The sequence below is a fragment of the Phaethon lepturus genome, unplaced genomic scaffold (assembly GCF_000687285.1).
Source record: "Phaethon lepturus isolate BGI_N335 unplaced genomic scaffold, ASM68728v1 scaffold41556, whole genome shotgun sequence".
Classification (NCBI taxonomy): domain Eukaryota; kingdom Metazoa; phylum Chordata; class Aves; order Phaethontiformes; family Phaethontidae; genus Phaethon; species Phaethon lepturus.
In genome coordinates, this window is record NW_010544808.1 from 327 (window position 1) to 15,691 (window position 15,365).

The following is a 15,365-nucleotide window of genomic DNA, read 5'->3' on the forward strand; positions in this document are numbered from 1 at the left end:
TGGGTGATGGTGGAGGGTGGCAGAGCTCCGAAAAAAGCCACGATGCAAATAGCAGGCATATAGAACTTATAGCGAGTAAAGAAATGCATGTTTCAGTACCTGATGAGATGTGGCAGGTGTGTGCTGCATTTTAATCAGTGTATAGAAAAACACCTTGTACATGAGATAAATACATTTATGGATGAGGAAACTGAGGCATTCAGAAGTGGATTTCACTCCCCAGGGCCTTCAGCAGGTCCATTGGGTTGGAAAGCTGAGGTCACCCATCTTGTAGGACTTTGCCTAGGAACATACATTGTGCTGCTAAAATGTGAATGGTGGCCGAGTTATTGCAGGCAAAATGCTGCTGGACAGTGGTGGGTGAACCCCTCCTGCTCTGGCTTCATTGTGTCCCTAGTTTGGTGGGTGGGAGGAAGAAATAGGAGGGCTTTCAAATATATAGTTACTTGGGCCACCGCTTTACCATCTGCCTGTTTTAATCCAAGCTCAAGGTGTGCAGCCACGTATCTGCCATCTGTTGAAGAAATGATGACTGAAACAGCATTGTGGGCATGTGTGCTGGGTGTTTTAGCCCATGAGTAGCATTAGGAGATGTGCTGTGCTGTTGCTGAAGGGACTGGCAGAAACATTCTGCCTCAGTTTGGCACGGAGACAAAATAGGTGCTGAAGCGGGTGGAGGAAGCCTGAGGCTTTATCATGCCCTTAAGAAAGGGGATATCAGAGCTGAAATTACAAGGGGAGCATGTACTCTGCTAAGTTTGAGCACCTTACTCACTTAAGAAGTGAATCTTCTGAGTTCACTATAATCTCTGTAACGAGAGCGCCTTGTCCAGAAAGCCTTCATCTGAAGGAGTCTCTGACTATGGCTTGTGTTAAGAGAAATTGGTCTCCAGCTTTCAATTAGGTGTGAATGAGGGTGAAGTCAGGCAAAGTGAGTGTCCTTGGATCCCCTCTTTTTCTGAGGTCTGCGAGATACTAGTGAAGCCCTCAGCGTCTGTTGGCATGTGAGAGTTTCCCATAGAGAACATCGCAGAATTAGCAGTATGTCATTCATTTTTAAAACTGGGAAATCAACCTCTCTGCAGAATGAAAGGCTTTTTTTTTTCCCATCTCTACTGTGAACCCCTTGGTGATGCACTGATATCTTATAAAAACAGGGTGCCTCCCATGCTGCGACAAGGCTTCTGGGTTTACAGGAGTTCAAAGCTGCCAATACTGTAAAAATAAATCCCGATGCTCCCCAGAAGAACGCTCGCTTTCTAACGCTGGAAGTAAGTGAATGTATTCTCTTCTCTCTTGATTCCTTTCTTCATGCAGGGGTCTCACCAGGCTTGCTGCTCTATTAAAGAGCTGGATGTGTTCAACAGAGCACGTGAGATTAAAGTGGATCCTGACAAACCTCTAGAAGGTGTTCGGCTAGCTGCGCTGCAGGTAACAGCTGCTTTGCACCCCTGAGGAGGAGAGTGGGACAGAGTGCAGCGCTTGGCCGCATCTCATTGTCAATGCTGGCCATTTCTCTGGCGGGAGCTTTACTGGCCCTAAGCCTCACAATGTAAGGATGTCTTTGCCTTTTTGGTAAATGGCAAAAGTGCAGGTAGAGTTTGGGGAAGTTAGTATGTTTCTGCAGAGCAATAGCTGTTTCCTCATTACTGTATTCTTATTTTCTGAAACAGGTAAGGTAGCCTTGCCTCAAATTGCCTTACGTTTATCACAAAGTGAATGTGTAACAGACTTACCTCAGACCTATGTCTGTTTGCTAGCCTCTGTGTGTAGCTCGTTTGTGGACATGCACTTTAGACCAATAGGTATGTCTTGGCCATCTATTTCTTAATTAAAATCTTGTCTGGGATTTTGCTCTACTGGAGGGGATTCATTTACAAGCACTACATGATCAACAGTGCTAACTGCTCTGTAGCAAATAAGGTGATTGACCTATGGGACAGTAAAAATACGTCTTTAGTGTAAAATGAGACCACCTCCTTTTAATGTGATAACTTCTTTTGTTACACAGGCAAGGAAGACTTTGTTGGTTCCAACACCACGTCTGAGAACTGGGCTGTTCAATAAGATTGTTCCACCTTCAGGTGCAACTAAGGAGATCCTGCGAATATGTGCTACATCTCAAGTAGGACTGAAAAATGGGGGAGGTCTGAATTAACTTGTAGAAGGGTGTTGTGTTACGGTAGTCCAGCTAGGAAGTTGGAGAACCAGATGCTACCTGAAATACTGTTCCGCTAGTATGTTATTTCTGGTTTTGTGTACATAACCACCACTAATAATTTTTTTGTTGGTACTTAAACTGTGAGGAAATGTAGTCTTCTTGCTATACTTTGTTAACAGAATGGTATCAATATTTAGTGAATGCTTTTTGGAATGTTCTGAGTAACTTTCATAGGTGAGTTACATCTTTAAGTTTCTAATAAATAGTACTCCTATCTTCTTTTCCAGTTTTGACGTAGTGAACCCTATAAGGAACGTTTTAGTGTTTAAAGTTTTTGCATAGTCTGATCGATTAAAATATTAAGTGTTACTAAATAGGAAAAATCGGTTCTTTTAGAATCCTTACTCTAAAGAAACATTAATTCTATCATTTGCATCAACCGAGGTACAAAAATGTGTTAACAGGTTTTTTTTGAAACGTGGTATGTTGCTGCCCTCTGGTGCTAAAATACCATACTGCACCGCTAAAGTCATTGCGCAGGGAAACCGGCATTATTTTATACGCACCTTTTGTTGCTATGAAAACGTAACTTGTACAAAAAACCCAGCTATATGGGGTTTATGTCTGTCTTTATCTCCTGCTAAAGGCAATAAAGTTCTACACTAATCCTGTACACAACTGAGGGTTGTAAATGGGTGGTAATTAGTAGCGACTTTCTTTGTTGGAGGTTCTATTAAAGTCATTAATTAAGTTTTTCAGGGTTGAAGAGCACTTTTGAAAGAGACTTTTCTCTTGACCTGCTTCAGGCCTCGTATTTGATCTGTGATCTTGCCACCATGTGTCTGTTTTTTTTCCCCCCAACCAGTTGTACTAATGAATAAATGCTATTAGAAGTTTATGTTTACAAAGCACTGCACAAACAATTCTTACCACACTGCTGTGAAGTGGATAATGAGCATTATCATCAGCCACAAATTACTGATCTTTTTGGTTTTGTGCTCTACACAGAAAATTTTTTGCTTTTTATTGCAAGGATTAAATTAGCACAAAGTTGAATTGGTGTGAGTAGGATATATATTATGCTGTATACATATGTTAAGAGTGAATGAATCACAAGATATATCCATAAAAGTTTTAAACCTCTGATGTTTGAAAACCCCAGTAAACACCATTTTTAATTTTTGCAGCTCTGGGCAGAGCTTTGTTAGGATATGTTCTTTAGAGAGGAGCCTGAAAAGGGGTGGGTGGAAATGAGGGTGAAGAAACAAAGGATGACAGGGGTAGTAAGGTTTTTCTTTTCATATGTCAGGAACAGTGTGGTTTTCTGTTCATTAGTGTCTTAGGTAGAAGGTTATGGTAAAGATAGCTTAGCTTTGTAGTGCCACATCCTGAATGATGATCACGTAGCAAAGTGTTGAGGAATATAGTCTCAGGGAACACCTGGCAGCTTTGGAAGGTGCTGTTAAAAATACAGGTGTAGAGAAGCTGGCAGTGCAGTGGATGCAGTGTGAAATGGAGAGTGATCCAGCTTGCATACCTGGTTGTGCTTCAGTAAAGCATTCTGTGTGACTTCAGACGACCAACTTAACATCTTTATGCTGTAGCTGTATGTGTCTAACTTTGTGATTTGTATGTGAGAATTAATTTAAGAATTTGTAGTGCTCTGGTATTCCTTATGGCTGTGAATTTACATATTATGACTTTAAGTTAGTAGTAGGGTAGGAAGAGTCATTTTCCCTCATTTTTAGAAATAGATGTCCAATAAAGGGTTTCAAAATACGAATTTTTGATCCTAAGTAAGTAACCTTGCATAGAAAAGTGCCAGCCTCCCTTGGCTCTTCTTGAAGTGTGCCAAAATTCTTGTCACTGTAGTAGGGAATGTATTCTAGGATTCCCCAGAGGATAACTTGCCAGACATGTACAGCTTGGCTATACATGGAAGAAAGACTTTGAAACGTGGGGAGTTACTTAGGTTTATCAGAATATTCTGGATTTCTGCCTCACTGCTTGGAAGACTCTGCAAACCTAAAATTATGTTTTTCTTGCAGGGTATAAAAGAATACAGTGTGCCTGTGGGTCTTGATGGGAAAGCACGAGTGGACTTGGTTGTTGTAGGATCAGTGGCTGTCTCTGAAAAAGGTAAGATAAAGCCTTGTAAACTTTTCAGGAGTGTCACGATTCATGATTGTCAGTAGGCTACGCTACGTGTTCCTTTTGGCAGACACAAGCATACCTTTGGAACAGAATTACAGACTTGAGTTCTGTTCTCTCTTCTGTATGACAAGTCACTGATCCCAATCCAACCAGGAAGAATCAATGCCTGCTTTACGACAATGCTGCCAGGACTTAGCGAGCAGACAGCAGTGTAGTTTGGACCACTCAGGCCAGTGTTTTGGCCTTCAGTAGAACTATTCAGGCAAGCAAATTTTTTTTTCTCTTAAAAGAATCAGAGGACTCCCTGTTCAGAGGATCTACTGTGCTCTCACAGGGTGTGTAAAAGGACATGTGTTACAGCTGCTGATTCAGTACCAATTTGGAGATCAAATTTTGAGTTCCCTAGTATTTTGAAGACCTGGTGGTAGTGAAAAATTGTCCACTGATGTTATCCATTGCCTAAAAATAAAATTATCTTTGTGTGTGACCGAAACTCATTTTTATCCACATGAAGTTAACCTGTGTTTGGCATGAATAGAGGGTTCTAATTACAATGGGTAAATAGGCTTCTATGTCCACTGAATTGGACTAAATTTGGTTTAATCTGAATGGGATGCTCCTGAGATCCTTTAGGAGTTCATTGAAACCAATGTTTTATTTTAATTTCAGTGCTGCTTACAAGAGAAGTTGCATTCTGTGAGAGACGCTGATCTGAATTTTTCCCAAGTTACAGCTCTCTGCTTGGTTTACCTGTTGCAGACTGCTTAGTTTAATTGCATGCTTTTGACAGTTACCAGCCTTGCCACTCTGCTGTTTCTGTGTATACTGTCACCATTTGCCTTTGTGTATTTTAGGCTGGCGAATTGGAAAAGGGGAAGGTTACGCAGACATGGAATATGCAATGATGGTGTCAATGGGTGCAGTGCAGGAGGATACACCTGTAATTACTATTGTGCATGACTGTCAAGTAAGTGAAAATATCCACTCTCAGGTGACGAATCAGAACTGTGTGATACTGAATGGTATGTCTGAAGGAGAGACTTGGAATGATGTTGGTGTAGCATCTTTACTTGTTCCCACTGTGATTGACAGATTTTCCGATGTTGCGAGATATCAAGAATGGCACACAACTTCAGCGCGCTTGTTTTTAGTTGCTTAACGTATCTCTTGTTCCTTACAGGTGGTTGATATAGCAGAAGAGCTTCTTGATGATCATGATTTAACTGTGGATTATATACTCACTCCAACAAGAACTATCAAGACTAATTGCAAACGACCAAAACCTCAGGGAATAATATGGCATAAGGCAAGTTACCTCTGCGAACAACAGCTTACTGGTACCAATGTGCTTGTTGACAAGTCCTCCATTTTTACATCTAAACACATTTGTTGTATTAGAAATAATTGGAAAAGGAGCAAACGTGTTTGTCAGGTGAAACAAAACAGCAGCTTATGTGTTCAGCATTCTTTTAAGTGGCAATGGTGAGGAGGAGAAATGTATTCCTGAAGCTGAGGTTGCTGTACCAAATGGATTATAGGGTGAGAATCACTGGAAACATCGTTTGTGGATTTTTAAGACAGACGTTGTTTCTTGTAGTCATTTGCGGTATAGTAGTCTACGTACGCTGAGGGACTTCTCCATCTTACGTGTTTTATTCCTCCGTGCTCATTGAAATGGTCTCTGTTCGTTTTCTGGAGACAGTACCACAGAGATAGCTTTATGGCATTAGGCCCAGTGGAATGAGTGGAATCTGTGCTGCTCTGGTTGTGAAAGAAAAGCGTGACCTAGTGGCGGGTACATTGCTGTTTACATAGTGGATGTGTGGGATTAACTTTCAAAGGATAGATGAATTTGTGGCTGGAGCTCCTTCTCAGGTGGAGGAATAGTGACTTCATACTGCTTTAAATCTTGACTCATTATTTATTGATAAATATTGGTTTATGGGTTTGGCCTCCCTCCTGCCCCAAGATTGTCAGAAACTGTAGCAGCTTCACAAATGGTTTCAGAAAAGCATTTAGTGAATTGTTTTACTGGAAGTTCATGCTGGGAAAACTTTGTCATTAAATTTTTTGTTCCTAAAATCATCCAGTTAGGGAGCAGACGCAGTCCCGCATGATTGAGTAACAGTAGGAACACTGAAATGAGGAATGGTATACCCATGTCTTGCAGAAACCACTGAGGTATTACTAGTGAATACTTATAGGGAAATCAGGAGGTGTTTGTTAAGCACTTGCCAACCAGAAAAAGGAGTTAAATTTGTTAAGGTAACATATCTACAACAAACCATTCTAGCCAGTACTATTTTTATTCCTATGGTGGGAGAGTATTTTACCCTCCCTGTGGTTGCGATTTGAGGTTATAAATAAATAAATAAAAGCTCTGTCTGTACTAGTGCATTTTTTCCATTGAATTATTTTTGAATCATAATTTTGTTAGGATATTATTGAATGTAATTGTTTTGAAGGCCTGCTCCTTTTGCTCCATCCATCTTGCCAGCATACTTTTGATCACAGTCTGTCTGTCTTAGTGTCAGACTTCAGTCTCAGTAAGTGGCGTTGCTAAGGCGGGGATTTTTTTCCTTTTTTTTTCTGTCTGGTTCCCTTTAGCAGCAACATGTTACAAAGGTCTGGGGAACAGAGTCTCTTGCAGGGACTGTTAAACTTTTGTGCAACTTTGACTTTTCATGAATGGTAAATCAGCCCCAAGTATCAAATTTGATGTTACCTTTATTTGAATATTTGAATGTTGATTTAACACCTAAAACCTCTTGTCTGTTCTTCAGAGCATATGTTGATTAGATAAGAATATTGGAGAATACTAGCCAGAGCCAGGATAATCATTACATTTCTGTTGTTTTGGGACAAAGAAGAAAGAAATTAGCATTATTCTTTCACAGGAAGCTGAACCACTTGTGTATGTTTTGTTTATGGTTGTGGTGGTAACTGTGTGATCGACTCTTGCACAGAGGGTCTTGGAGGTGGGAGGTCTAGTTAATTGACAGGGTGTTAAAGATGCAGGATTTGATGCAGGTTATTTAAGTGTTTGTTCTTTGACTTTTCCTGGCTGCTTCTACATCCTTTTCTCTACATCCTTTTCTTCTTCAAATCCTGGCTCTACTGGTGCATTCCTGTTCCTCAGCGCAAAACTAAACGAACCAAGAGGCAGTGAGTAAATAAATAAGCCACTTCTAAATATGGTGTTTTGTCAACAGAAAGTAGCTTAACTTTATTGTTAAGGTGTGTGATGTGTAAAATACATTGCAAAAAAGTTCATCCTTCAGGAACATGCTGGATCAAGCGAAGACAATAATTTAAGAGCTTAAATTAAAGGTGTTTGCAAACATGGGATTATGGCTAAGCATTATTGTAAAGGATGTGCTTTCCTGAAGCTGTTAGGATAAATAGCCATTAATAGATACACTCTGTTTTCAACTTGAAAGAGGTAAAAAGGTACTTATGTAGCAAACAAAATGCATGTCTCCAGGCTAGATCTCTGTGCTCAAAGAGGTATAGCATTTTCCTGGAGTGTTTTTGCTTGTTATGTGGTCTGTAGGAAGGAAGCAGTGTGTCAGATACGGGGATGGGGTAAATAGGTGTTCATCTGTTGAGTAAATGATTCGGATCTTGGGGTAACCGGCATGAGTTGCCCTCAGTTGCTTCCTTTCAGTTCTTCTCAGTGCAGAATTTCCAGCTGAGATATTTCTTGCTGTCGAGGTAGTATGTTTTTCCAAACAGGAAGATGTGAAGTACTTGCTCTGATTTTTGTCACAGAAATGCTGATTTAAAGACTTCCAAAGAAGTAGAAGAGCTACAATATTATTCATACCAAAGCAGCATTATCAATATCAGTGCTAGGCATTCTAGAAACACTTCTAAATACAAAGGCAATACTGGAGTGTGTATATGGGTAAGTGTTCTGCATCTGAGTTTAGGTTTTTGAGAAATCTTGGAGGACAGCAAGAACTGCTAAGGGCTGAACACTCTGGAAAACTTCTATTTGGATGCCAGTGGAGAATTATTTGGCTTCATCTGTCTTGAAAATCTAACCCATTGTTTCTGGGAACTCTAAATTCATGAAACGACTTACTTTCTCATTTAGTATTTTGTATGGGTAGCAGTGATCTTTATCTGTGACACTGTCTATTATATTTGTCACAATTATGAAGTTATTTATGCTGTGCTTATTTTAAATTGAAACTATACAGACCAATTAAAATATTTGGAGTCATGAAGAGGGAAATGAGAGTAGTTGGTGGAAAAATCACTAGATACTAGCAAACATTTCCTTCTGTTTCTTTAATCATTCTTCTGCTGAGAATTTTATAGAAGTAGGAAAAGATTTTTTTCCCCAAATGAAATGAACTGGGGGGCATCCCTAGGTTGAAAGAGTTAGTACCCAGTGGCCGAGATGGAAACTATCTGACAACAAACAGCTTTTGATTTGGGGGTGTGATAGAGTATTTGGAAAGTAAAATGATGTTGTTTTAAAGCTCAAAAAATTCACACATTCAAGCTGGCAAAACCTTTAGCAGGGACACAGTGTTGCTATCAGAAGAAAATTGCTGTTAATTTAGCCCATGTTTTGTTTTGGTTTGGTTTTTGGAGGGATAGCGTGAGCAGGGCATGCTTCCACGCATGGTTAAACATCTCAACACCTTTGCAAATCTGACCCTTGCTGCAGAGTCCTCGGAATCAGTTTTTGCTGATGGATTCCAAATGTGGGTTGCATAAGTTTCTCCTGAGGGACACTAGCAGACTTCACGGGCTGCCAGCTCCCAGAAATATGCCCTCGGATTGCGTGCACATATTTGGACATTTTGTGCAAATGAATGATAAAATGTTTGACTGTGCTGGCCTGTCCTAGCTGTCTTGGCTTTGTCTGTGCTTTAAACCCTTGTGAGCTCAGTGCTCGCTGAAACAAGCAACTGACTAAGGAGACAACATGAGAAGTGGCCTCTGTCCTGGAGGCCTTTATGAAGACTCTTTGGTCAGACACCCCCCAGGATGGGCAAAGATGAATCTTTCACACACCTTCAGCCTGCCAGCCTCAATACTTGGAACGGTTGGTAGATCTGCTGTACTAAAGATTGTTTGGTCTTGTTCACAGCTGTCCAGGGCAGGGCAGCAGCATCTGTCTCCGTCTTGAGCCACATCAGCTGGTGTGTGCAGATGGGTAGCTATGTGAAGCAGAATTAAACAGCAGACCTAGCATGCTCTCCAATCTATAGCTGCCCTTCCCTCATCTGCCATACATCAGAACTGCACTGCCTCTGCTGCCAGGGAAGTCAAAGTGGTGTTTGGCTTGGCCTACACTGTATCAGGGGTCAGCATTACTCATTCTGTCAGAATACAAACACATCTTTCATTTTCCCCAGCAAAATATTGAAAGTGGCTACGTTCACTGTTCTGGAATAACAGAGGTTGAAGAGAGCCCCGATGTTCCAGCAGAGACATTGTAAGAAGTCCATCTGCCACTACGTTGTTTTGGGACCAAACCAGGTGTTATAAGAATGGATGCTCAGGGTTAAGTGCTGGGAGATTTGTATTAGCAGTCTGCATCCAAGACTCTGTTTTCTTCAGGTTTCTGTCAGAAAGGGGCCACATTTCCCTTCTCAGCTCCTTTCCCATAGCCCGGTAATTGTGTGCCAGAAGAATTCATCTACCCTGCTGTCCTCTTTCCCCAAGGCTCTCCCAGCTATGGCAGGGAGTAGGCAGGATTGTTAAATGATTAATTGCCTTTGGTGGAGTTATTTTTAACCTGAATCACTTCAGTTACTGAGTTTATAGTGCAGACCCACAAGCACTTCTGTTGGCCAACCCCAGAGGGCTGAAGTATGGAACTGGCCTGGGAATTGGTGGTCAAGGGATAATAGGAAACTTCTTCAGCTGGCTTCACTGCCAAAGCCAATCGTTTAGCTAAATCCCAACACTCAATACAAAGTTTACAAACATCAATAAATGGTTTGGCCTTGACTTTATAGGGATGAGGGGAGCAAGGAAAGAAGCTTCTGCCACTGGGTTTGCCCAGGTCCATGTAACTGGATCAACCAGACTTGGGGTGGAACCCAAGTCCCCTGCATCCTGCCTTAGTCTAAAGCAGTAGGCAAGGCAAGGGAGGAGTGACCAGCCGGCACAGGACCAAGAAACGTGCAGCTTGTTTGACAGAGGAGGAATATCTTTGGCCTCTCTCCACATGGAAATAAATCATTGCAATCCTCCACAGCTCACAAGACAAAAGAAACTTTTTGCATGATCATAATTAGCAACACATTGTACTACCACAGAGTTCTTTTGTTTGCTATTTTGCAACAGAGCAGAGCAAGTTTTTTCCTCTCCTCTGCCACCCACTGACCCCTTTGCCCTTTCAGCTGTCACCCCTGGCACCCCAAAAACTGTAGAGAATTGGTTTGTTGACTTGAAACTCTGAAATCTCAAACTGAGTTTCTGCCTTTCCTTGACAGAAAAAGTGAGGAGAAACTGGGAAGGATTTGAAAGCTTTGGCCCAGCTGAAAGATTCTCCTAGACCCCAGGGGAAAACAGCCCTTAAGGTGAATCCTCTGTCTCTCTTTTGTGGCAGAAGGATGTCAGTTGACAGTGTCAGAACTTGTCTAATGTATGTTTTTACAGAATTATTTTTATTACAAACAAATCTGAGTGCCAAATCAACTGCCTTTGTTGCTTCGGTACTGTTATCTGTACAGAGGGCTGAATTTAAGGTAACAATAGGTTTGCCTCATGGGGTGGTGTTTGATGAGCAGTGCTTCAGCTTTTATGGAAAGCTAGTTCATAGCCTTTACGAAGACTTATGTGCTGTTGTAACTACATCTTCCTGAGTTTGCAGGGAGCCTGAAACAGTACAGATGCCAAAAACTACTGGTCACTCCAGTGAGAGGAGAGGCTGTGTTGAAGCCTGGCCAGTTGAAGTCTCTTAGAAAGGTATGCTGGCCCTTGGAGACTTTATCACTTTCTACAACTACCTGAAAGGGGGTTATGGTGAGGTGGGTGTTCTCTTCTCCCAAGTAACTAGCGATTAGAACAAGAGGAAATGGCCTCAAGTTGTGCCAGGGGAGGTTTAGACTAGATATTAGGAAAAATGTCTTTACTGAGAGAGTGGTTCAACATTGGAACAGGCTGCCCAGGGAGTTGGTGGAGTCACCATCACTGGAAGTGTTCGAAAAAACGTGTAGACATGGCACTTCAGGATATGGTTTAGTGGACTTGGTGGTGTTGGGTTGATGGTTGGACTTGATGATCTTAAAGGTCTTTTCCAACCTTAATGATTCTGTGGATTATCTAACTCTCCTTTCTTTGCCTTTGAAAGAATGGGAGTTCCAAAGATCATCCTCTCCGTGCCCATCTCTTTCATTCCCTTAATCTACGAAGTGGTGAGGGTTTGCCCTTGGTAGCATTCATCTCTCAACTAAACACCCAATCCATGCTTGGGAACTCAGTTTAATTTCAGGGTGAAAGGAACTGTACGTTCACTTGGTAAGAGGTTGAGGTTGTGCTTTGGGCCCATGAGTGATTAGTTGCATGAGAATAGAAAAATGTTTTTCCTGTTTGGTTTAATTAGCATAGAGCTTACATTTCACATAGAAATTTGACAGAGGACATCAAATGTTCCTAATTGTTGGCCAGTAAAAACAAAGTAAGATGGCTTCAGCCATTGGTTTGATGTTGTATCGCCCAGGGAAGGGGAGTTTGCTGTCAAACACAGCAGTCTGAATTCTTGGCTGAGAAAAACAAATCAGTCCAAGAATCCACAGAGCAATAACTCTTCAAAATCTGAAAATGGCATGTACCTTTCAGAGTGTGGAAGCTCCCACAGCCCCAGAGGAAGTCCCTCCCTCTCTGTACTGGCTGCCAGATCAGGCCAGATTTGTTCAGAAATTGTTCTCAGTCATAAAGTTTTCTTGTTTGAAGGGCCTGATGCCAAACACCTTGACTCTGGGTCTGCAGTGTGGCAGAATGCAGGTGGCCTCTGCCTATACCGGTCGGTCCTGTTCTGCTGTTTGATATTATATTAACAAGAGAGAGCTAGGACAGGCTTTATGTAAATTATATTTTTATTTAGTTTCAGCCTGAAATAAAACTTGCTGGCTTGCTCCTCAGAAGAGGAGCCCTGGGAATGTTTAAGAGACTCTGTTGACTGGCTTTCTTGTTACTGAAACCTAACATTGCCCCCGCCCTGTCTTCGATTTCACTCGAGTCACTTCAGAGCTGGGCTACTCTCCCTAGAGATCTGTAAATTTTAGACTTTATGTGGTGCAGCCAGATCCAAAACTCACTCTGTAACTGCAGAACCAGGAATTCAGGGGCTCTGAGATGAAGAGAGCATTCAGCTGTGAGATCTGCAGGCGTATTCTAGCCAGGACATGCTGGTGCTAGTCCAGTACAGCCTGCTGAGAAGTAGTGGCTCATAAGCTTGGGTGCAGTACCCTGCTAGAGTGGCTTGCTCACACTGTGTGGGCTACTAGCTTGGGTCTCTGCTAGCTCAGGCATTGCTTCCCTAGGCTCTGTTTTGCTCCCTAAATTTAAGAATTGGATCTTGTGTTGATGGATGTTCTGCTTGTCCAGCAGCCAAGTACAAATTATTCCTACTTCCAACTGCAGTCTGCAAGCCAAGAGCTAGACCACATTAGCTAGGGAACCACTGCATTTCCTGCCAGTCTTCCAGAGTGCAGCCTGGGGCATCTCATGGCTGAGATGGATAGGGTTCAGCTGTTGAGAGGAAGAGCCCTTCCAGAAAAGCTGCTTGTGAACTGGGGATAGATGGGTGGAAGGGATAGAGGGTTCACAGTTTTGAAGTATAGTGTCCAGGCGCTCTTCCATTCCGTGATCCAACCCAGCAGACTGATGTGGGATCTGATGAGTAGCTGCGGGTGGTGTGTGGGGTCAGATGACAAGAGGGAGGCTGTGGTGATGTGCCACAACCAGAGAACGTGCCTCCAGCTGGGCCCACACTCATAGGAGCCCTGTTAAAAGGCACGCTCCCCAGCTGCAAACTTAACACCATCATCCCTCCCCATTGTATGACCCAGCCTACGGGATATCCTGTTTTGGGGGGAAAAGAGCGCAAGGAGGTCTGCAGAATGAAAGTGCCTGATGGTCTGATGAATTGTAGGCGTGTAAGATTCTGCCAGAGCAGGAGCACAGGCCCTTGGTCAAAGCAAATATTAAGGAATAACAATGAGAATGTGAATCTGAAAGCACTCTGATAAATAAATGTCAAAATCAAATAGTTCTGAGTTTGGTTTTGATTCGCCTGCTGGATCTACATTGTGCTGCTTGCTTAAAGAGTAACTAATGTTTATTTTTGTCCTGCAGTGTGTATTTAGGGAGCAACTTCAGAACCAGGCCAGCAATTAGTAACATTTTGAATGCTCTGGCACTCTGAATGGGAGCAACATAATGAGGTTCCTCTCTTTTTATGGCACAAATGGGTCTTGATGGTCATCGTCTTTTTCTGGAAGGCAAGAAATCTCATAATTGTATCTGTCTTCCTCCTTTTTAGGTCAGCTATGAGATGCTGGGAAAAATCCCCATCCTAAAGAGTCTTCGATACAGAGAGAAGCAGACTGGCAAGGATGTTGCCCTCCAAGATGAACATTCAGACTTGGCAAATGTCAACACACCAGTGGCATTAAATGAGAAGGCGATGGCTGAAAATACAAGACCACTGACTGCTATGAGCTCAGCTCAAATAGGACAACATTATGTTGAAAATGATTCTTTAAGTCCCAAATTAGAGGGATCTGACATGATTACTACTGTCTATGTGGGGAACATACCTCCCAGTGTAAGAGTGAGCGAGCTGAAATGTGCTTTAAGGGATTTCCATGCGACTCCTTTACGACTGAACTGGCAAGGAGCACAGCACAGGGCTTTTCTCGATTACAAGGATAAAGCAACTGCAGAGAGTGCTGTATCCTCTTTGAAAGGCTTGAGCCTCAGGGGTAATACTTTGCAAGTTGAGCTGGCCAAGAATCAGAGAAACAAAGGGCAAGTAGAAATCAATAGTCAGAAATGAATATGAATTGAGGAAAAAAAATAAGCGTCTTTTCATTTTTTGTGGGAAGCCAATGTAAGTTTTCAAGGATATTAGTATATCCTCTGATTTCTGCAGGCTAAACAGCAAAGTGCAAAGCCACCTTTTCAAATAAATGAGGCATACATCTCATAGCTGACTTGCCTGCCTCATTCTTGCACTTGTACATTCAAAGTATATTTGTCAAGACAGATGACAGAGGGGCCATTTCCCCAAACGGTTATCCACAAAGTACCCACACTCTGTGTATTTATTTTTCATTGTCTGGGGCTTGATTTGCTGTTTGGCGTCTGTGTTTGTTAGGCCTGGATCAAAAACCTGCCCCTTGGTAGCTGTGTGCAGCTACATGTAGTGAGGTGGTTATGTTCTGTCATCTAAAGGTTGTACCTGCAAATTTGTACTTGTGCGCTTTAAAAGCCAACTGCAGAAAAATCTGTCTCAAGGGTTACAGTTCTGTTTACTAAAAAATGAGGTTTGCCTGTTGGGAGTTTTCAGCATATTTTTCATTAAAATGGCCAGGGGGAGAGATTGCCTTTTTCGTGCTCTTGAAGAATGGCTGTGGAAACACTGGCTCAGCCACTGATTTCTAGTGATAGCTGTTAACATCAGGTGGAAGAGATGGTAGTCCCTTTCTCAGCTTTGTTTTGTTAATTCAGCCCTTTGTAAACCTTGTATTTCTTATTTTAGTCTGGCAGGGGAAAGCGAAGACCAGTTTTCTCCTCTGCTTTTTCTCAAAACACTTCAGGTACCTTTTTCATGGGTGCAGATAATTATAAAACAGATGCTTTTCCTGATTGTCTTGTCTCTTATAATTTGGTGTGATTCCATTAAGTGAAATTACATTAATATTAATCATTGTAGTGAAAATGAAAAGCAGACAGACCATGGTCAAAACTTGTGGGTGACTAGTCTGGTATGGAGTTGTTTGAAAAGCTGCTGGAGATAGTAGCAAAGCCTGTTCCTGCTGTGCCTTTGTCACCACCAGTGTGGTCTTCCTGCACC

The 15,365-nt window shown here is 42.1% G+C and overlaps 1 protein-coding gene across 1 annotated transcript in view; it reads left to right on the top strand.

The window, feature by feature from the left end:
- The window catches only part of MTHFSD (methenyltetrahydrofolate synthetase domain containing), a gene marked incomplete at its 5' end in the record, with an annotated part of 14,762 nt that extends 265 nt beyond the window's left edge, over window positions 1-14,497 (top strand). Inside the window, 6 exons of the mRNA XM_010288790.1 lie at window positions 1,318-1,431; window positions 2,012-2,125; window positions 4,210-4,300; window positions 5,170-5,282; window positions 5,496-5,621; window positions 13,830-14,497. Coding sequence (XP_010287092.1) covers window positions 1,318-1,431; window positions 2,012-2,125; window positions 4,210-4,300; window positions 5,170-5,282; window positions 5,496-5,621; window positions 13,830-14,345 — 1,074 coding nt within the window. The remainder of the gene's footprint in view (window positions 1-1,317; window positions 1,432-2,011; window positions 2,126-4,209; window positions 4,301-5,169; window positions 5,283-5,495; window positions 5,622-13,829) is intronic.
- Window positions 14,498-15,365: the final 868 nt, after the last annotated feature.